Source organism: Chroicocephalus ridibundus, chromosome 8, assembly GCF_963924245.1.
Source record: "Chroicocephalus ridibundus chromosome 8, bChrRid1.1, whole genome shotgun sequence".
NCBI classification, from domain to species: Eukaryota; Metazoa; Chordata; class Aves; order Charadriiformes; family Laridae; genus Chroicocephalus; species Chroicocephalus ridibundus.
The window spans coordinates 25855013-25876795 of record NC_086291.1 but is presented as its reverse complement, the minus strand read 5'-3'; the positions used below and the strand labels follow the sequence as shown (position 1 = coordinate 25876795).

General features: G+C 40.7%; 1 protein-coding gene across 5 annotated transcripts in view; it reads left to right on the top strand.

The window, feature by feature from the left end:
• The window catches only part of CRB1 (crumbs cell polarity complex component 1), a 114609-nt gene that overhangs the window by 37485 nt on the left and 55341 nt on the right, over positions 1–21783 (top strand). For 3 of the 5 annotated variants that reach the window (XM_063343882.1, XM_063343879.1, XM_063343881.1), the window contains exons 3-5: positions 3574–3769; positions 7199–7338; positions 8537–8719. In XM_063343882.1, the coding sequence (XP_063199952.1) occupies positions 3574–3769; positions 7199–7338; positions 8537–8719 (519 nt within the window). The remainder of the gene's footprint in view (positions 1–3573; positions 3770–7198; positions 7339–8536; positions 8720–21783) is intronic. The other 2 variants (XM_063343880.1, XM_063343884.1) reach the window with 2 other exon arrangements.

The window sequence follows — 21783 nt, the reverse complement described above, 5'->3', positions numbered from 1 at the left end:
CTCGCTAGACACAGCTGAAGCCAGTCCTCCACTGCCAGTGAACTTTTTAGCGTGATCAGGGGTGCATGGCGGTTCCAAACCCCAGTCTTAGCCCAAGACAAGAGCAGGAGAAAGTGTTTCAGTGACAGACACGATAGGTACAATGGACTAGGTTAATCCTTGGTGCCTTACCTTTTACTATGGTGTAACCACAGCTGAACTCTGTGCAATGTGAAGAAATTATTCCTGATGGATCTTTAAGTTCTCATGCAATATTCTTATCAATAATATGTACCCATGCAAATATTTAGCATAGATGCATTGTAAGTCTTAAGCAATCAAAGGCACACAGAGGCCCTGCAGCTTCTACCATGGGATAAAGTACCTCAAGGAGAGATCTCACTTCCCAACGAGCTTGTGGCAGCATCATTGTGGATATCAATAGCAAACAGCATTGTCCATCCAACAGCAATTGCCAACACAGTGGAAAGAAAGTCTATTTCCTTCTCCAGCTTTCAAGTTTCAGACAACGCTCCCTGCCTCACGCCCCGGTTATCAGCTTGATGCTGAGACTCCAAACTGCAAGACTGCTATGTGAGAGGAGCCCTGTAGTACTGACCACATTTCAAATGGTTTTCAAAATAAAGATTAGCAGAGGGCACAAACATCCAGAGAGTGCTTGTCACAGTTCGTAAGTGCCCGGCACGAAAACATTTGATTGGATTTAGCCCCACTGCCCTCTGAGTGTGCCTGGTGAGTGCAGTGTTGCAAGACCCATAACAGCTTAGGTCTGTGCGTGCACGCAGGTAACTGCTGGTTCACATAGACCTGTGCACAAAAAGGACAAGCCTTGCCCCAAGAAACTGAACTCTTCCTTCCCTCTGCCTGATTTTTTTATGAGCACTCTCCCTGCCATTTCAAAGCTGATGCCTGGAAAATAGCTATCTGACACTCTCTCGCCCAGATAATGACATTTAAGATTACCATGTACAGACTGAGGAATTTGGGGACAGTCCTCTGAACCTGCTGTGCCCGAGCACAGCACTACAGTGTGGGAGAGCAGGAGTGACCTGGATACCAATTTCCAGACATACTAAGAGAACGCAGGTCCACCTGGAACTACACTGAGCCTGCAAAACTCTAGCATCTTTGACCAAAAGGTGACTTTACAATATATCTGTAGGCAGGCAAGTCTGAAAACGTTGGCTGTATCTCTTTCATCCTTGCCTGCGTTACTTTTTATTGACTGGGGCTGTACAAAGCAGTGCACAGTAGGACTTGTTTGAAAAGCAAGCAGTATAAGAAATAATCTTAGTTCTTCAAAGAAAACTGCAAAAGTTATAAATATCATTTATATCCACCTTCCCGGTCTCTCAATTCAAACCACTTGTGTGGTTTGGTGTCTGTTGACACTCTGCCCGGTCTAGGACAGGACACCTTTGCTCTTGATGCTGTAGCCCCGTGCAATAACTGTGGCAGGGCTCGTTGGTGCTTTTGTTTTTTTCCCCCTCCTTTCTGGCATATGATATTTGGCATACAGCATATTTATGACAGAATGTTAGACTGAGGTGCAAATGCAGATCTAATCTTTTCATCTCTCCTCTTCACATATAAGAAAGCCTGACAGCAGATTCAGGAGAGGCTAGGAAGGAATTCCCCCCGTTTGCGTGGCATATCGCATCGGCTGGATGCATTATACAAAGAGAAGTTTTCTTTTGAGGCAACATTGCCGAAGGCAGGTTACTGGGCTTGATAGATTAAAGACATGAACCAAAACAACGACGCTATGTTCTCATGTTAATCGTCAGGCTGTTTTCAGGCCTGTAGTTTTAAATTTGGCTGAACTGTTGAACAGGGCTTGTTTTGTCACATGATTTTTAGTGTTCGCAGTAAGCTGTTAACAAGCTCTGGCAGATTTACGGTCACTAGACATACTTCTGCAAACACATTGTTTACAATTACAGCGAATTCACAGGGCAATGACCACAGAGGGATTGCTCACTATATCTGGATGTAATGTACATTACCATAAAGCCATAAGAGAGCGTTCCTGTGCTCGGGTCTCGTGGCAGGCTCCCGCTGAAAGTAGTGGCTAGCTGACCAGTCAACCTTAAGCTGGAGGCACGGGACCGGCGGCTTCACCCACCCAGTGTTCTATACGTGGTCTCAAGGAACTATAAAAATATATTCGTGAAAATTACAGCAGTAATATTTCTTAACTGCTGGAATGAACTTGGACTTTAATGCTTAAATGCAATGAAAAATAGTTAAGAGTTAACCTCCTCAAATTCTGTTTGGGTATTTTAATCTATTTCCAGGTATTTATCCATAATACGGATTTATAAAATTATTTTATGTTTTAAACAAAGATGCTACATTCAAAAGAGTCAAGATAAATTAATAATCAAGTAATAGTGCTAGATATTAGCAATCTCAGTGTTTTGAGAAAGATGTTCTGAGTTAGAATGTAAAAATTTCACAGCAGGACACAGCATAAAGAAAGAATTAGAAGTGAGCTCCTAAATAAATTGCTGAGAAGATACCCATCATCAAAATGTGCCTGTTCCCATCTTTTGCAAGCCTGCCCCATCTTCTTGTACTGAAAACTTTCCTTCTCCAAAAAAAATGGAGCCCATTCTCAGGGCTGCAGATTCTCTTCAAAGTAGGAGATTCCCCTGAAAACTATTTACAATACTGCTGCTACTTTGGTAAGCCAAATAAAAGATAGGGAAGCCCACTTAAGAGCAGTTTCTTCATTATAATTTGCCATTTTGCATCTGTTTTGTGGCTGGTACTGTAGCTGTTAAAACAAATTGACTTGGCAGGTGAAGGTTATTTAAAAAAAAGCATATTGCTCTGTTACTCAAAATACTAAATAAGTGCATAAGCATACAAAACCCTGAAATAAAGCAGGACCTGCTTTGATTATTTATGAAATTAATTATGAAATTATGAAATGTTCTTAGTGTTTCCTGGATTGTGATAGAGATTAGGAGTGTATATTTAACCTGCCAACTATCATAAATAGCTGCAAACTAATATTAGAATTGATTTAGTTCCATCAATTATCTCTGAAGAGCAGCTCCAAGATTCTGACCTGTTGCAAACATGGCATCACAGACTGATTTATTTACACATGACTAAATCTTAAAAAAAATTAACAAATAAAACACAGCTGAACAGACAGCTTCCCAATGAAGCTGCAATTAAACACGCAGCTTTAAATGGACTCTTCTGAGGTCATTGAATTACTACTCACTTCTGTACTATACAAATAGGATAGTAGCATGGGTTGAATAATCTGCCAAAATTAGTTCATTCTGGTTTTATGTTCAAGCTAACATAAAAAAAATTGTTATTCTGGCTGTTCCTGTGAATAACAGCTGGTCTGTTATTTTACAAATTCTCCAAAGCCTTGAAAAAAATAGTCTAGCAATGCACATTGAGGAGGAAATTCCTTTTGAAATTAGGCAATTGCTTAAAAAAAAAAAAAAAAAATTCTATGACTGTTGTACTGAAAACAGTCTTTGCTCAGATCTCCAAAACTAACTGTCTCCTACGTTTGGGGTTTGCTTGTTTTCTTTGCTTTGGAAGGTACAAACTGTGAGCTGGAAATCGATGAGTGCTTGTCACAGCCGTGCCTGAATGGTGCAACCTGCCGCGATTCCCTGGGGAGCTTCGCCTGCTCCTGCGCCCCCGGCTTCCTCGGGGACCTCTGTGAAACCAACATCGATGAGTGCGTCAGCCAGCCGTGTCTCAACGGGGGACAGTGCATGGACCATGCCAACGGGTACGTCTTCGGCAGCCGGGCAATGGTAGTGTGAGGTGCTATTAGCTCCTCTGTTTGCAGACAGGAATGCTATGAGAGCCCGCTCTGCCAGGTAGCTGATTTCATTTCAAACTGTGGATTTCACTCCTTGACGCTGTGCTGATTTCAGTTTAAATTTGAAAAGGATTACAGAATGCAAGTCTGATGTCCGAGCCAATAGGACAACAAAATATTTAGGGCAAAGAGTGACAAAGTAGTACATTTTTCACATCTGTACTTTAAATATTTACATGTTATTTGTCTGTCCCTGAGGATTATCATTTAGACATGAATTCTGTTTCTAACACTCATCAAAATTTAGTTTCCAAGAGAGTTGTGAGCGCGTATAAAATGGAATATGCCAACTGCAGCTACCCACACCGACAGACAGAAGTATTAGAAAAAGGGAGGCAGAGGAAAACTGTAATAATGGTAACCACGGTAATAGATATCATTAGGAAATGTGTCAGGAACTTTACAGGCATACAGGACAACAGCTCCTTAGTCAAAATAATCTGCAGTCCATGGAAAAAGAAAAAAAATGAAGAGAATACAAGGCAACAGAAAAGTGAGCTTCTGCACCTACTGTTAATAGCCCTGCACAGAGGTCCTAGTGCAGCCCAGGCAGCCAGAGCTCTGGCATTCATTCACTGATACTGGCTTTGCATACTCAGCTGGAGATTTCCAAACTGAAAATAAGTGTATAAGCTCAGTTTGAAAGTTCATAAGTGTATTCATGCAGGCACTCCTCTCACCAGCAGAAGGTTTGTCCTCTATTGTGCATTTTCCAATTTTTAGAAAGCAGTTTTGAAGAGTTTAGTGCCCCAAAAAAATCAGTCCCAAAGTCATGCCAGCAAAAGGCCTGCTTGCCTTGAATGAGAGGGGGAGAGAGATCATCTTCTGGGAATGAGCTTTTGCACAGTGTGGAGACATGGCACCAACCTCGTGGAGCTCCTTTTCAGCAGGGCCAAGTGACTCTGAACAGGACAAAGCAATTTACTATTTTCCAGCGTAGCTAAAGCACGGCAGCAGGGGGAGGGAGGTCACCTCGCACCCGACGACTTCGCAGCAGAGCCACCTAGAAACCTGCAAGCCTTTTGAGGATACACGCGAGAGGTGAGCAACCGGGATGCTCATTCAGGCCAGACTTAATCCTACTCGTTTTTCTCCTAGCTTTTAAAGCTGAGGTACATGTAAGAGCAATTTTAATTGGCTTGTAATACCGCAGGATATCTGGAGAATGATTGGGCCTTTTTCCACATTTGTTACATGATGAAAAGAGTCAGACAACAAAGCAATTCAAAACAGAAGGGTGTCTAGTAATTTCCTTCCTTTTGTGTATTTTTTTGGGTTAAATGAAGAACTGTAGTCTTTAAACAGTAGTTTTTCTTCTCTGACTAATGCCACAGTACAGCTGAGGCTTTTGTGTGTGCCACCAGCTCTCACAGAAATGTGCAAGGCAACAGATTCAGCATTTAAAGCCGTAAATACAAACACCGAACAAAACTCTCAAGTTTCAGACTGATCCTTCCAGTGAGGTTTCATGAATGCAACAAAGTAGAACCTGGTCTTTTAAAAAAACAGTTGCACATTATTGCACATTTCTTATTTAAATCCAACAGTTTACAGAGGTGCTTTAATTGGACCGACAAAACCTGTTGTGTGCAGGCACAGAGGACGCCTCTGCGTGCTCCAAGCCTTTTTTCCATAGGAAATATTCCCAGGACCTTCAATGCTCTTTTGATTGCATAGGAAAGAACAGCTGCACGTACTGCTTTCTGCATATTGTGAGAACATCAAACAAGAAGCCCAAAAAATACGTTAGGTAGAGTGTCTAAGAGTATGACTCTTAAAAGAAAAAGGCATCTGCCTGCGCAGTTACAGCCTGCCCACAAGCGGGGCACCCTCCAGAGTCCCTGAAGGTCGACAGCAATGTCAAACACTTAAAGATACCTGAGAAAAAAGGCACACAGGTGGGGCTTCACATTAAGCAGAGAGTTGTGAATATTCCTCACTGCTCCATGATTCTGGACTGAAGGAAAAAAGAAGCATGGGCTAAGGCAGAAAAGAGTCTTCCACCACAAAGCTGAACAGCACCAAACTGAAGGCACATGGAGGAAATGTGTGAAAAATACAGCAGAAGAAAGACTTCTGTTTTGAGACATACCTTGGAATGAAAATTATTTTTCTGATTCACATCTTCCTCATTACTTTTTATATTCCAAATTCAAATGCCACCTGGTCTAAGTCATCTCTGATTTTGATTTAAGTATAATCCATACACTAGTAATAAACTGGCCTGCCAGAAATTTCTGCTTATGTACGCTTAAATAATGTAGTAAAAAGTTTACGCTTTTTGGTCTGTTAGACTAGAGGAGCCAGTTGTTCTCTGATGTTCCCTTAGGTTCAACAATTCCGCTTTCTCTACATGTATTTACTCTAAGACTTAGATATTAAGCTCAGAAATTATCAAATAAGTATACTTATCTTGTTCAGCAAGGTTCCCAGTGATTTTAGTCACACAAAAGCCACTGTATCATTTTAGTGTAAAATAAAACAATATAAGAATAAATTTTTGTTTCTGATAATTATTATTAGACAAAGATCATCCAAGCATACACATTTAACACAGTTATCTTGCAAAGGCCTGCCTTTTCTTATGACATGTAAAAGGTGACCTTATGCCTTATGATCTAAGCATAGGAGTTACCTATTTTATAATAATTTTCTCACCTGAAAAAAGAACACAAGCAAAACCCCCAGACATTAATGATTACCTGCACATTGTTCTTTTATATATACTAGTTTCTTTACTTCTAAACCCATAATAGTAACATTGATATCAAAAGGAAGCTTGTATTACTGTTAATATTGGAACCATGCAAGCAATTGACATTTTTTTCCTAACCTAACAATAAAATACTGGTTTTCATCAAAGAGAAAATATCATTTAGTTGAGGAAAAGAAATTGCCTTATGTTTTTTGCCAATTTAATTTCTACCAGTCCAAGAGAAAGGGATACTAACACACTTACTGCCTCCCATCTTTTCCTTTTGTGACTAATTTTAAGCCTACACAAATTGCATTGGAAATGCCAGAAACTGTTTTCCCTCAAAATTAAAAAAAGGAAAAAAAATAATCAATAATTCTTAGAAGAAATTATCTGCCAAAACCAATTTGAATTCACAAGCAGGCTTTTTCCCCCAGACAAAACCACGTATTTCAGGAAAAAGCTCATTGTCGGTTCCCAGTTTCTGCAGTTTCTCCTAGAGCACCAGATGGTGGTCTTGAGCCTGCACTCAACTGTGCAAGCTGCTAGCCAAGGCTGCACAAGAAGCCTGCACGGGTTTGGGAACAAAGCCCAGGTCTCTTGACTTCCAGCTAGAGTGAACATTGCATTCTGTGTTGCAGGTACAGCTGCAACTGTACTGGTACTGGATTTATGGGCATACACTGCGAGACCCTAATGCCCTTATGCTGGTCACAACCATGCTACAATAACGGCACTTGCGAGGACAACGCTGACAATTACACATGCCACTGCTGGCCAGGTAAGCTCTCAGTTCTCCTATAAACACTCTTTCCTTGTGTAGTAGAGATGTCCTCATTTGTTTGCTGATACAATAAAAGGTTGAAGCTACATGACCTTAAAAATACTCTATGGGCTTATGTTCAGATGGGCTTCACTTATCGTGAGTCAGAGCCCTATAGGTAAGTTGCTCTGCTTCAAGCTAAGGATTGATCTCCCTGCACCGCAGAAGTGGGCAAAAAACCAAAAGTGCCAGTATTGTGGAGTCAAGACAGGAGATAAGCCAAAGTTGGGGGTCCATCTCCCAGTTGCTTAATCCTTCAACCCATACGATACATGAATCACTGCTGTGGGCGACCCGTTTTTAGTCTTCATTAACAGGACCTTTAAACCATTCCACAAACTTACTTTTCAATGCAAAATGTCTGTTTGTGAATAAAATTAAGCTGTCATGTTGGAAAATCGGTCTCCTTCATATCACCAGTGCAAATTCTTCTGCAGTGTAGTGTGAAACACGCTGGGCTGTGTTCTCCCCTACCAGCGACACTTGCATATCCAGCCATTTGCGAAAAGGCTCCCACACCCGCAGTGGGGACACAAACCCTGCGCTTCTGAGAGACTCTGTGAAGCTCTCAGCATGCCGACCACCAAGTACAAGAAGTCTCTCTCGAAAGTTTAACGTTTGTGCTCTTACTGAGGATGCAGGAGCATGGCGCAGTGTGAGGAGTAAATGCCACGTTGGACTACATGGTTCTTGATACATTAGAAATGGAAAAATTGGGCAGAACCCTTAGCATTTTCCAGAAATTGGGGAGCTTTGTGGCATTTTAAACTCCAGATAAAGCACTTTACAAACAACAAAACAATTTATACTCCCTGCCCTCCTCTGTCATGGGGAGGTGATGCAAAAGACACAGCCTGAGAGCGTATGTACACCACAGTGCAGCACCTTGTTACCCGCAGAGAACTCCACCTTACTTCCTAAACAGTCCCAAAGCCTGTAGAGCACGGCAAAGCTCCGCTAGCTGAGCAACGTCCTGCTGCAGAGCCCTGACAGAGAGCTGCAGGGAAACCTTCAGACCTTCAAGAAGCAGAGGAAATCTTTTAGCACACGACGGAGTCCGAAACCAAGTGCACCTAGAATTCGTAATAATATTTTCAGCTCTGGAATGAGCGAGTAGCACACCAATTACACGCCTTCTCCTCACGGCTCTCCGCAGGCTATGCGGGTTCCCGCTGCGAGGAGGACATCGGGGAGTGCAGCAGCAGCCCCTGCCTCTCTGGGGGTGACTGCGTGGAGCGATCCTGGGCCAGCCGCTACGGGAGCGTGCCAGGCCTGCCACCGACCTTCAGCTACGACAAGGCCGAGGGCTATATCTGTAGCTGCAAGCCAGGCTTTACCGGTAAGGATCCTTTGGTGAAAGCTTAGGAAATGATGCACTGCAATATCCCGTTGTTTAGGCCTGGCTGTAAATAAAACTTTAAAATGTCATGTGTTTTAAGGTGCCATAGTGCAAAGGGTCCCTCTGGTGGTCACCATACACACATTGTATGGAATAAAGGGGGTTGGCTGCACAAGTTGTGGAGGTAGGAAAAGAGCAGCAGGTTCCGAGCACGGCCCCTGAGGCAGCCCACAGAGACCCGGTCACTTCCACCATCTTGGCTGCAAAGGTCCATCACTCATAACCCCCTTTGCTTGAATTATGCCGTAAACTTCAGTGAACCGGTGTTTTATCACGAGTCTGAAATTCACTGTGCACAGGTATTATATCACATGAACGAAAACAATGACTAATAAATAAGAGAGTATTTTCATAAAACAACCATGAAGCAAAACTCTCAAGCTTTCTGTGTTTCTGTCCCCATGTAATTCCGTATAGCAGCACTGGGGACTGGCAGGAACACTTCTCCTCGGAGCACAAGGCAACATTTTGTATAAATTTGGCAATGATGTAGTGCGTTGTGATATCCTATAGCGTGAATGAAAAATGATTTGAAGTTGTGTGCATAGCTGTGTTCTTAAGGGAAAAAAAACCTATTGAAGTTACAGGTACCCATAATCCTAAGAAAGAAGATGTGTTGAGATTTGCATGTAACACAACCTACGCTATTTAGCACAGCCACAAACAAGTTGGGTTTGGATTGTACACTTCTGGGTTCACAGTATTTTTCTGTCACTCCATTCCCTTTTTCCATCTGAAGGAAAAAAGCACATATAGATAGATTAATTTAACCAGTCTTCAGTTTCTCATTTCATTCATCTACTGAGAGGCTTACAAACATTCCTGTGTCCCCCAGTGGGTTGCATGACTGACATCTGCAACATAGAAGATACAAAAGGGTACCAAAAGCACAGATACCACTCTGAATTCCCATTTTATTTCTCTTTAAAGTGGCATTGAGACCTGCTTGCTTTTGTTCCATCCCTTCCCCTTAACCGTCCTTCCCTATCCTGTCACTAAGTGTTGCTGTTGTACTTTTGTTCTGTCTAAGAGAGTATAATCTGAGGGCTCTACTAAAGCTTGCAATATCCCCCAGGCTGTCCTAAGCACCCTTACCTCCTCACACACCCCTTCTTTCTCTTCCTTCCAGTGATATCCAACTCTCAGGTTGCTTTTCCTCCCCTCTTGCCCTGATTTAAAAACTCCTGTGCTTTGTTAGGCAACCCAGAAGGTGTTTCCTTGTTTAATTATCATCCTTTATTGTCCCACTTTCATATCAATTGCCTTCACCTGGCTTGTTTGCCCAGTTTGGGTTGTGATTCTGCTGGTTTCATTTGCATGGACTCTTTTACTCCCCAGGGAGTCAGTGGACCCATGTAGACAGGCTCCAACTGGTCTGGAAAAAGAGTGTCAGAATCTATTTAAATATATCAATCTTAAACAACTTTTTTTTTTTTTCAATAAGTAAGCTCCTAAATCACAATGCAGGACTCTCCAAAGCAAGACTGAGAAAAGTCTTGGAAACTCTGAAATTTCTGCTACTTTATATGCAAATAACATTACATTTTTTAAAACCTTATGTAAGTTTAGTTACCCATGTATCTGTTGGATGCTATGTATAACTTTCATTAGAAAAAAAACAAAATAGTTATTCTTACCAAACAGTGTGTCCAGACAGCTGGAGGCAGGAAGAACGTAATCTTTAACAGGGATGGCTGGAAAAGCTGCATGTGAAATGTCATTTCATAACATGCTGCAAAGTAACGGCAAAACAAGGTTAGTCTTGCTGCTCTTGTCACCTCCTCTCCTGCCTCTGTTTTTCAGCAGGGCCTAAATTTTAAACTCTTTACTTGCTAGCCTGTGTGAGATACAATCTAGTCAAGCAATGTACGTGTTTGTACAGAAGACAGGAGGATCGCTCTAGGTGGCACTTAGCATCCTGGGCTCCCGGGCTTTGTTCTAGCAGCCCTTAGTACAACGCAGCCAATGTCCCCAGTCCTCCCAGTAACACTGCACATTTCTCTCCAGCCCTTCTCCATCCTTCAGGTAATTTGGAAATGGAAAATGCTCAAAATGAGCCTCAACTTCCTTGTATGTCAGAAGTGTTGACAAAAGCCTATAACGTGGAATGGAAACATTCACTTCTGATGGTAACAAGTAATTTCTCCATTTACAGCCAAATTAATAATAAATAAATCATATGTTTTAAAGGGGAATTAAGGAAGATTTAGGATTAGAGTTGACAGCAGTAGTATGATTCAAGGTAGCAGATCAATCCCTGATCAGGATCACTGGGCGCTTATCTAGTGTATATGAACTAACAGTCAGCTGGGAAAAAGGTCACATCCTTTCTTCTGAGTATCAGTACATCTCATTGACAGCCAAAGTCCTACATTTCTGCAGCTGTAGGTCAGTAATTCTTCCAGCCTTAACACCTGAATAGTTGTATATGCTTTAGGTATAAAGCCTCAGATTCCTATTGAAACAGGACAAAGATTTTCTTTAATTAATCACATTAACTACATTCAGTATTTTATTATGCCTCTTTCCTCAGTAAAGCACTTGCAGAACATTATAATCATACTTCACTGTTCAGGGTAATATGAAGAAATAATAATCCACATACCCTGCATTGCAGGGGCCTGATCCAAAAGCCACTGAAATCAATGGAAAGATGTCATTAAATTGAGGACAGTTGACAATTTTGTAACAAGCATAAAGTGACATCTTTGAACGCACTGGATAAGATTGCAAACAAATTACTGCAATCCAACTGAAAAGCTGAGAGTATCTACCTTTTGGACTACACTTTTTAGCTGCAAGGGCAGGAGATAATGGAGCCTAAACACATGCCTATGTCAGGATAAAATGTGTCCCCTCCCAGATGGGAGAAAGGAATAAATATTATCTGGCAGTATCTTATTATAGATGGTGATTGTTGATGTAACTTGAAAAATAGTCAGTAGTCCTACTAAAAGTCTTAGAAGGAACAAACCTGCAAGGAAAATTATTTATACAATTTAATTCTTAAACTTAAAAAGCAAAAAATAAAAATCCCAGACTTTAGCCCAGCTAGGAACTCTTTGAGGCCATTGAATATATGCCTTATCCTAGATCCAAGATAGAAAATTTCTGCGCAGATTCTACGAAGGCTCAAACTTCTCCATCTCCCTTTTAAATCAAAGGGTTCAGGGATACTCAGATTTCAAGAGGTCTCACTGTTTCTGCAGTAGCAAGCCCTAGATTTTTTTATTACCTTGGTCTCTGCCCCCCTAGCACAACAGTATTTTTAATAGATTGGTCTTTCTTTTAAAGGGCTTGTGATTTGTTGCTGCTAGCTAAAGGCAATAGTTACCCTGGCACTGTGTCCTTTCATGTCATGGATATATTGTATTGCTCTAGCACTGCATATTTTTTAAAAAGACTGTTATTTGAAAGGTTAAACTTTTCACTATCCTCATGAAAACACGTGGGAAAGGAGAAGGGCAGAGCTATGGATTTGGTAGTGACTCATTTCACCAGGTTGTAGTAAACTTAACACCATGTCAAAATTAAAGAGCCTCTGAACTTGCAAGGTTCGTCAAGTGACACGTTCCAGCCCTGATCTGAGCCCAAGGAGGCGGGAGCGTGTGAGGCTCCCAGTGCTGCCCGTGGTCCCCAGGCAGGTGGGGCAGTGCTGCCAGCAGGGATAAGACCATCCATTTTGCTTCAGCAGAATGAGTGTAGAAGGAGTAGAGCCCACTAACCCGTTTGTAGGCAGGGTGCCTGCTGCCTGCTGGCATGCAGACGAGCGCTGGCTGCTGGGGACCTTACCACTTCTGGCGTCTTGTTATCCGCTATGTGCCAGTTGTGCCACCAGCACTGCCGCTTGCTTCGGCATAATGAATTCCTAAGTGTGTTTTGGCCTTTTCGTTTATTTGCCTTGTTTTCTGTTTTTCCCTTTTAAATCTCCTTGGCCCTTTTCCCAGTCTGTTGGACTGCTGCAAGAGAAAATGATATGATCAGACTGGTGTCGTATGTGTATTGAATTCCTGGCATATGCATGGGGGAAAGTAGCTGTCTCCTGGAGCCAAAAGATGAGGCAGATAAATGGCCGGTATGGGAGAGCACTGAACACTCAACTAACTAAAGAAAACCTCAACCCAGATGCTGAACTGTGAACATCACGGGACCAGTGCTTAAAAATGGAATCATTTGGACCCTCATTCTGCATTTAAGCTGGGGTGAAGGAAACACAGAAGCCCACAGGTCTGTTACTGGCAGACGACAGGGTAGACTATGTCTCCTCTCCCCTGGCCTGTGACAGTATTATACAGGAGTAAATATTATTTATGAGTAATGGGTGGGATAGTGGGCACATTATCACCAAATTGGGAAGCTTAACATCCATACATATATTTTTTGTTTCTTTATTTTTTAAATCCCCTTCTTAACCATCAGTACAATCATCACAGAGCTACCGTCTTTCTTAGATATATAAAGCGCTGTGAGTCTTACAAAAATGAAATCAAGCAGATGAACAGCAGAGTTCTCATCTTGTCTCCAAACTCCAAATTTTATTTTTTCCTTTAATTCCTCGTCTGTCATTCAGCTGTTCACACCACGGTAGTCAATCATTCCACCATTACACCAGGTTAATTCCCTTTATTTCATAGCGAGCCATCAAGTTTAAAAGCTTATTTTCTCTTGATTCTGAGTCCTTAGAAGAAGACAAGACTGTTCAAGGAAGGAACGACGATAAAAAAGGAAGAGACACAGAGAGAAAAGACAATTTTTAAATTAAGAAGGTGGCAAGGGTGCCTCTCATCTTTTCAGTGGGACTCAGGCTTCTCCTGCAGGCAAGACGAGCACTCGAGTTCAAAATTAACAGGTCTGGAGGTTCTGTTAGCTAATTATTATTCCTGTACAAGCAAAGGTTCAAGAAGTAAAATGCTGCTACTATCAAGCACCCATTCAAGGTTAGCTGGTTGAAGGAGACCTTCCAAATACGAGTACTACGCATGTGAAACACTGAAAAACAGAATTAGGGCTTGATGTATTTATAGGCTTCGTACCACTCTAGAACCACAGAGAGGCTGTAACAGGGATGCAAACATACATTCTTTCCACCTAAATTCAATTCACAATCAGTACAGGATCCCTTTTACGCTGTTAGACTGCTGCGAAAGGTTCCCTTACAAAATTGACTTTGTGATGGTGGGCAGTTGTACAGCAACAGGTGAAAAAGTGTTGCTATTTTCTGAGCATGGGAAAGAAGTGACTGCATTCCTAGAGATATTTCTGCAGTGCTGCCTTATCTCCGTTCCAGACTCTGTGATCTCCAAAAGCACAGGGAGGAGGACCTTCTCTCATGGCTCCCAGCCAGTCTCTAGCAGCTTCAGCATTACAAGACCAGTGCAGGCAAGGGCTCTACCAACACAGGATGCCCTCAGGGCCTGGCAGGCACTTGCTGCCTGTAAAAACCCTACACAAAAAAATAGTCAATTAGGACTACTTTTTCCATCTCTACGAAAGGCTCTGATCTTGAAAGAACATTTGGACAGGCTTTTAACGATTCTATCCTCTACTAGTATTTAACATTTCTTCAATCGGTAGCATCCTGGTAAGGAGTTGTTCACACTGTCATCAGAATTGGCTCCTTCTCGGTTCCCCCTCCTCCTCTACCTTTGTCATGGAGCTCTTCCTTCTCTTTTTTCTTAATTTCTTAATTCAGGATATTCTCTTTGAATGACAGAGTGTGTCCTTTAGCCCTGGCCTGTGCACTACTCCAGGGAAAGAGGCAGACAGCTTTGCAAATTGTTTCAGACTCCAAGAATGCAGCATATTCACTAATTTCTTGCTTGTCTCTTTATTCACGATTGACCAAACTGCTTTCTTTGCAATAAGCACTAATCACTTCTCAGTGGATTAGCTCCCAGACCAGACTCATTGCTAGGTTAGTATAATCAGTCTTTCTCTAGATAGGCCCCCAGAAGGAGAGCTGAGGTTGAACTCACAATTTGCACGCTCTGTAACATAAAGGCCCTATGAAGCAAGCATACCTCAAAACATTGATGGCAGCACTGAAGTTAGGCTATATCTGGAGGAATTTGTGAATTTGCCATGCCTTTACCAGGTTCCGTCACAGAACTCATGGGACATTTCTATTTCATTTATACTGCAGGTAGCACTCCTCTTCAACAACTGTAAGAAGTACTATTTAGTGCAAGAAGGTGTAATTTTTACATTCTTCAGGCATATAAATCACCACAGCAGCTAAGACGGACTCGTGTTATTCATGACAGCTCTTCCCTTAATGCCTATATCTTGAAATACTTTGTGAAAGCGTAGTACCATTTTTTGCAAAAATTAATCTTCTTATGACTTAACTTGCCCCCCTGCATGGCAGCGGACTGCAAGAGTGATTGTTTAAATGCGTATTGTTCTAATGGTTACCTAGTGTTTATCGCTGGTTAAAGAATTCCAATTTGGTGGGAGACACTTCAGAAAACAGCAGCATGTGTCTCTAACTGATGTTGATACCACCTGATAATCTTTCTGTATTTACTACAATATTCTGCAGCTTGGGTTTAGCCTCACTAAACTCTGAACATTTCATGCATATAAGCAAATTCAGTCATATGTTGTTATTGTGAAGTACATAAGTATTATCCCCACTTCAGAAAACCAGAAAAAAAGACTAAGGTCCGACAGGATCATAAGGTATGATATAACCTTATGAACAGTGGAGTCCCACAAGAACCCATGGAGGGTGTATTTGTACATCAGTAGATCCAGTTATCATATTTAACATGCTCCAAGTAGAGACTGAAATAATTTCAGATCCCAGGTACAAAATATGCACCTAGCATGGGTGCCAACTATGCAGAGGACCCCATTTATTGAAAACTTCAGCTTGTGCCTATTATTCCTATTGCACAAGAGAACCTTTTGATGGAAGAGTATTTTCTCTGGCAATGATGGTCCATGTCAAAATTTCGTAAAAGCTGAACCATGATCATTAAGAGAGGAGCCCTTGAACTTTTCATGACAATACTTTAGAGAATTAGCCCCCAGACCTGACAATTTGTTTGCAACTCTGAGAATAATACTTTGGGCCTCGATACACCAATGTCTATCTTTTAATGAGAAATATATATTACATGAGAAATATCTCTCCTTTTCTTGTGGCAAGTTGCACTGGAAATGCAGAGAGATCGCAGCCATCATTTCTGCATTATTCAGCACCAAAAGAATGTACAAATGTGAAGATGTGTGGGGGTTTTTTTTGACTTAGAAATATATGAAATTAAAACAGTAGGAAGCATCTACTAATATAATTTTCAGAACATGTAGAGAGTTTTATGCTTTAAAATTTCACAGCTGACCCATCATTATGATCTATTTTCTCCAGTTACACTGATATGTTAAGTTGTATAATGTAGTCCGACGTGATTGACAGAGCCTGCAAGCAGTGGATATTTTGAATCTGGCACATCTCTCTGTGTTAAACAGTGTTGCACATAAACACTTTTTAGCATGAAAAGCTTTTTTCCTTAAAGGGAAGGAGGAGGGTATGAATGGCTTTTCATCCATAAGCTCCCAGATCTTGCAACAGACAGACAGATAATGTCCTTACATTTAAGGAATCTCTAAGTCCAGTACCTGGCAGAAAGAGCTTTAAAAAAAAAAAAAAAAAAAAAAAGACGACAATTGTATATCATTTGGCAGCAGGAATAATGCTTTTCAAGCACCTATTATTTTCCTGACATTTATTCCTGGTGGGTCATTCCATCATATGATTGACTACTTATTAAAAGTAGCCTAAATATCCAGTAAGAATTTTCCTTCTGGGGCTTTCTTCAGGCTCTACCTACTCACCTTTTTGATTTTTTTCTTAATACTGTGAATAAAACTTTCCTAGCCTTTTTAATTGGCATACCTCAGATATTTATAGTCTCCTACAATCCAGTTTTGTCACCTCTTGGCTGAGCTTATGAACCCGCTCAGTTCCATCTTTCTCTATTGAACAATTTCTCTGGCCTTTTCATTTCTTGCTTGCTTTGCCCCAGCCTATCAACGTGCAATGCAGCCTGGAAATGAACATAAGACTCATTTTGCCCTGCTTTTCTTGTTGTTGAAAAGGCAGTAACCTTTATTTCCCTAATATAAACAGAAGCTGCTGTGTATCTCCTGATATACATCCTAATGCTACTGCTACATGTCTAGCACACCCTGGCATTACAGATAGTCCTATATAGTTTCCTAAAGAGAGGTGTTTCTTGCATACACATGCATCCAATGGCAAAGACAACCACTAATGAAAGTAGAGTTTAAAGTGTGGTCTAAGTGATAACCACGCACAAATGCTGGTGAAATCAAAGGTCTTGCACATACTAAACTGACAGCAGAAATTTGCTCGTCTTAAGAATTTGATTATCCATCTCAGGAGCTACTTTACAGCATATGCTTTTTAGCATTGTGCTGTATAAGCTTACATGGTTCTGGTCAAATTACAGTCAAATTGTGAAGTCAAGCAGATGCACAACTTTTTTCCAAACAGAAATTAACTGTCTTTAAATCTACACATCGTACAGTTTTCACTAAGATGGAGAAAGTGCTTAATAAGTAGACAGTAAAGAGAAGACCTGTGCTATGGGATTAATATATTTTACTTCCTCGATACGTTCTAATTTATGGAAAATCTAAGGTCAAATGTCAAGCGATAAACAAAATGACCCAGTTTAATAGTTCAATGTTTTACTCAACAGATGATTTTGAAAACAGCCTTAATAATTTCCCTATTGTGAACCCCATTAAAATCCAGTTTATTGGAAACACAGTAAATTATACAACCAAACATTTAAGAGGCATTACTTCTCTTTTCCCCCCATAACGGAGGAACTCAGGAGTGACATTGGAGAAGCTGGAGGAGTTCGGTCAGAACTAGCACATGGGCAAGGAGTTCTGAACCATATGCATGTATGTATGTATAAACTTGTGTACGCACACACATATGCACTGACACACATATATACACATGTATATGTAAACACATACGCAATAGCTGCTTCAAAGTACTTTATTGTTCTGCTTATAGAAAGCCTTTCTTTGATCACTAATTAAACAGGTCCACAACTTTCATCTTTTCTATTTTGAAGTGCACAGTTTTACGGCTGGATTGTTTTGTGGAAAGAATAAAAGATTTGTCTTCGTTCCTTTCTGCAAGATTTGCAGCATGCCATCCCTAAGCTTGGTAATAAGCAGAGTTTATGTTGCTCTTCATTACTAATTAATTATTTTAATTGCATGGCTTCTGACAGTGGGAAATGTGTGATGTTTGCATGCCAAACCTGTATATATTTGTTATGAAAGCAATATTGGCCTTATTCAGATAGAAAGTCAAGACGCACGAGTAAAATTATTTAGGATTAAAGTATGCAGGCTGCTGTTATCCTGCCATGGCATCCAATATATATGGTGTAATGCCATTCATCACTTCGAGGCAATGCAACTCCCTCGAGGTTACATTTTTATATAGCTTAGCTACTCTGTTTTCACACTCACAGATTTTTACATGCCTTTGAGATACCATTTCTCACACATAAACATCCCCAAATAACTACAGCAATGGGATAGCATTCTTCTTCACCCTTGATAAAGGGCTTTACTTGGGAAACTGTTTCTTTGTATTAGAACCCCCAGAAAGTATAAGCTGGCCTAATATGTGAAAATATGCCATTTGTTTGAACAAGCATCAGCATTTTGGTACCAGCAGAGCTCTGAGAGACATAAGAGCTCTTACAGAACTAAGAAAGTTCTCTGTACTCCTGTAGCTATTAGCCGGTAGAGGGAGCATGAAATTCTGTCTACGCGGAGCATCTGCTACACATTAGCAAAATCTAGCTTTAGCTGATATTTCAACACAGTCATTAGAGCCTGATCTGGAAGATGCTATTTCTTGAAGATTTTGTGATGAACGCTGTTTGCTAGTCCAAATTCTTAACATCAATTTTTAGCTTTTGCACCACCCAGTTTGATTAGCAGAAACTTCCACATGGAGTTCAGGGATATTGGTCCTTGGCCAATCATGCAAAGTCCCCCCAGGACTGTAAGAGCTATGGAAAAAAATAAGCACTATGGTTTTACATACAGAAGAGTAATTTGATGACCTAGATCAGGGCTATTCCTAGTTAAAATCTGCTAGCACCTTGGAGGCTTGGTTTTCACGCAAGAAGGACAACATAAGTTTCCATCCCAAAGTATTCAGTTTTACTGATTATGCCAGTGGTCCTGCTGATGGAGCTATTGGGGTAAAGGAGGCAGGGGAATTCCTGTTCTTCTAAAGGCTGAGCACCCACAATTAGTTTTGCACCCTCGCTTGACAAAAAAAAATATGTTTCACACAAGCATTGTGTAAAATATTCTTGTTTTCCTCTTGATCCTTAAAATACCAGCAAAGGACTATTTCAGACCCTTACATAAGGTTCCCATAATGCCAGTGGCATAAATGACATCAGTTTTTAAAGCATAAAAGGCACCTCATCTAGGCTCAGAAATGTCAGTAGTAATTACAAACTTTGTTTTCAAGTATAATCAATTCTTTATTTATGGTGTGAAATGTTTTTTACCCTTTTGAACTTTCACTATTTTAAGCCAAGCAATATTGTTGGCATGTTCCTTTAAAAATAATTGCTTCTGGACTGAGAAATTGAATGTCAAGTTCCAACTTGATGTAAATTAAATGGGTTACATTAATAGTCTGGCCCGTGGTAGACGTGAGTGTTTCGATTCTGGGTTTGACTTCAGGACATGACCTCTTGATCACACAGGTCAGCACAGATGGGAAATATTGAAGAGGTACCCCAGGTTGACGTGGGGAAGAAAGTGTCTTGTACTGATGTATCACAAACTGTCTGATCCATTAAACAGAAGCAATGTCAGACTCCACAGAGAATAAAGCTTAGTTGTCATAGGTCATTATACTCTTCAAAAAAAAAAAAAAAAAGAGTTGGAAAGAAAATCACAATGATGGAAATCCTCAGGGCTGTCATGTACACATAATCTTCTAAACCTTCCTGAATTAATGCTGCCAAGCCCATATACAGAGGAAACAAAGTAAAGAATCCAAATACCCTTAATTTTTACAGCACAAGTATGTCTCAGATTTACCACCTGTACCTGTTATAAAGGATTATTTAGCAACATACAGCATTTTAAATTTAAAAGCGGGATATCTGTACAGATGAGCCTCACAATTATGGGCTCAGGTCTTAAGAAGAACTGCATGTGTGAGAGCAATCATGTTCACAAGATCAGACAATATACATAGTTCTTCAAGGGGAAGGAACAGGTGAACTGGGGAGAAGTTTAAATGTTTTTTTTACCTCTGAAATGCTATCTCCTGCCTTTAAAATTTACTTTCAACTTCTGAGCAACCCCAGCTCTCTCAGCCTCGCCTCATGACAAATTTTCCAATCCCTCAGTCACCTTCATGGCCCTTTCCTGGACCTGCTCCAGTACCTCCACTTCTTTCCTGTATGTGGGGAGCCCAGATCTGGACTTGATGTGGTCCCACCAGTGCTGAGCAGAGGTGAAGAGTCACCTCCCTTGAGCTGCTGGCAGAACTTCATAGGTTCCTGAAGGGTGCCTATTTCTCCAGCCTATTGAGGTCCTTCTGACTGGCAGCACAACTCTCTGGTGTACGAAGAGCTCTTCCCAATGTTGTATACCCATGTGTGTATGTATATATACAATTCCAATTTTAATGTTAATGAAAAAAATAAATAATCACTTTAATGCTTTTGTTGGATTGGACTCAGCAGTTTTACGGTTTGCTGGCAATTAATTATCACTGATAAGTCCAAGGTCTAAGTTCTTCTCAAGGACATAAAGAGTATGTTTGGACACTGAGCAATAAAAATAAGCTGGTAAAGTGAGCTTTAAAATTAATTTTATGTGATGTACTATATAAAAACTCTTATATGAATTGTTCCCTGTAGCATCTAGCTCTTAATTATTCAATGTTTGCTAATAGGAAGAGCAAGTGATAAAGCCTAGTATTTTTATGTCTGCTCATTTGCACTGTTTGAAATAAACTCTGAGGTGAGGACAGTAAGGCACAACCTGCTTCTCTTTAGGTACCTGGACTGATTTTTTTCAGGTACAAGGGGAATTTCAAAGAAGTTAAGCTAGCCTTTTACTGATCACCTGAGTGTTGATCCCTTTTAAAAAAATATTTGAATTAACTTAGAAAAGGACTTCTGCTGATTGTGTAGGGAGAACTGGATTAAGGAAAGCACGCTCTTCCCCTGGCTGACAATGAACTTTCAATAAACAGTCTCGCAGAGAAAGGAAAAAAGCCTAGTATAGACAGCTAATTTATGCTGATAATTAACTGCTAGAAATAGATTCAGTGGATCTGATTCAGATTGCTCTCCCACCGCTGTAATTCTTCGAGTCTGGCTGTGTTAACAACATGACACTATTATAGAGAATCATAATGATCAATACAGTTATGGCTGTAGTCACTGTCCTATGGGCACTATTTTTTTCTTAACAAAGAGGGTTCAGAATCTGTTATTAGGCCTGTTTGTGAGGCCAGAACATCACCACCTATAAGTAAATCACTACCTATAGTAACAAATAAAGAAAACTACTTAAATGCTGTACTGTGAACACGTCTGCACAGCTACAGGAGTTAACTCTAGCACATAAGGCATACAAAAACTAGATTCAATCTAGTTAAATCACATACTCATAGTATGACCCAGGAAATCCCCCAATAAGACATCCAGCAGTCCATGGCAAGCACACACAATCTCAGCTGACGTTCATGCTATCCCATAGCCATTGGGATTATTATGTGACCTAGCAAAAGTGAAGCTAGTTTGGCTCTCATGCTTCCCAGCTTCAAGATGCATTAAGCATATGAAACCTTGGATAAACAAAGCCATCGTTTAGTGGGGTTCTTGCACTGCAAAAGAACTAACATTGCAGGGAATGAGAGAAATGAACACCACTGGTGAAGTGAAAAGAGGTATGAT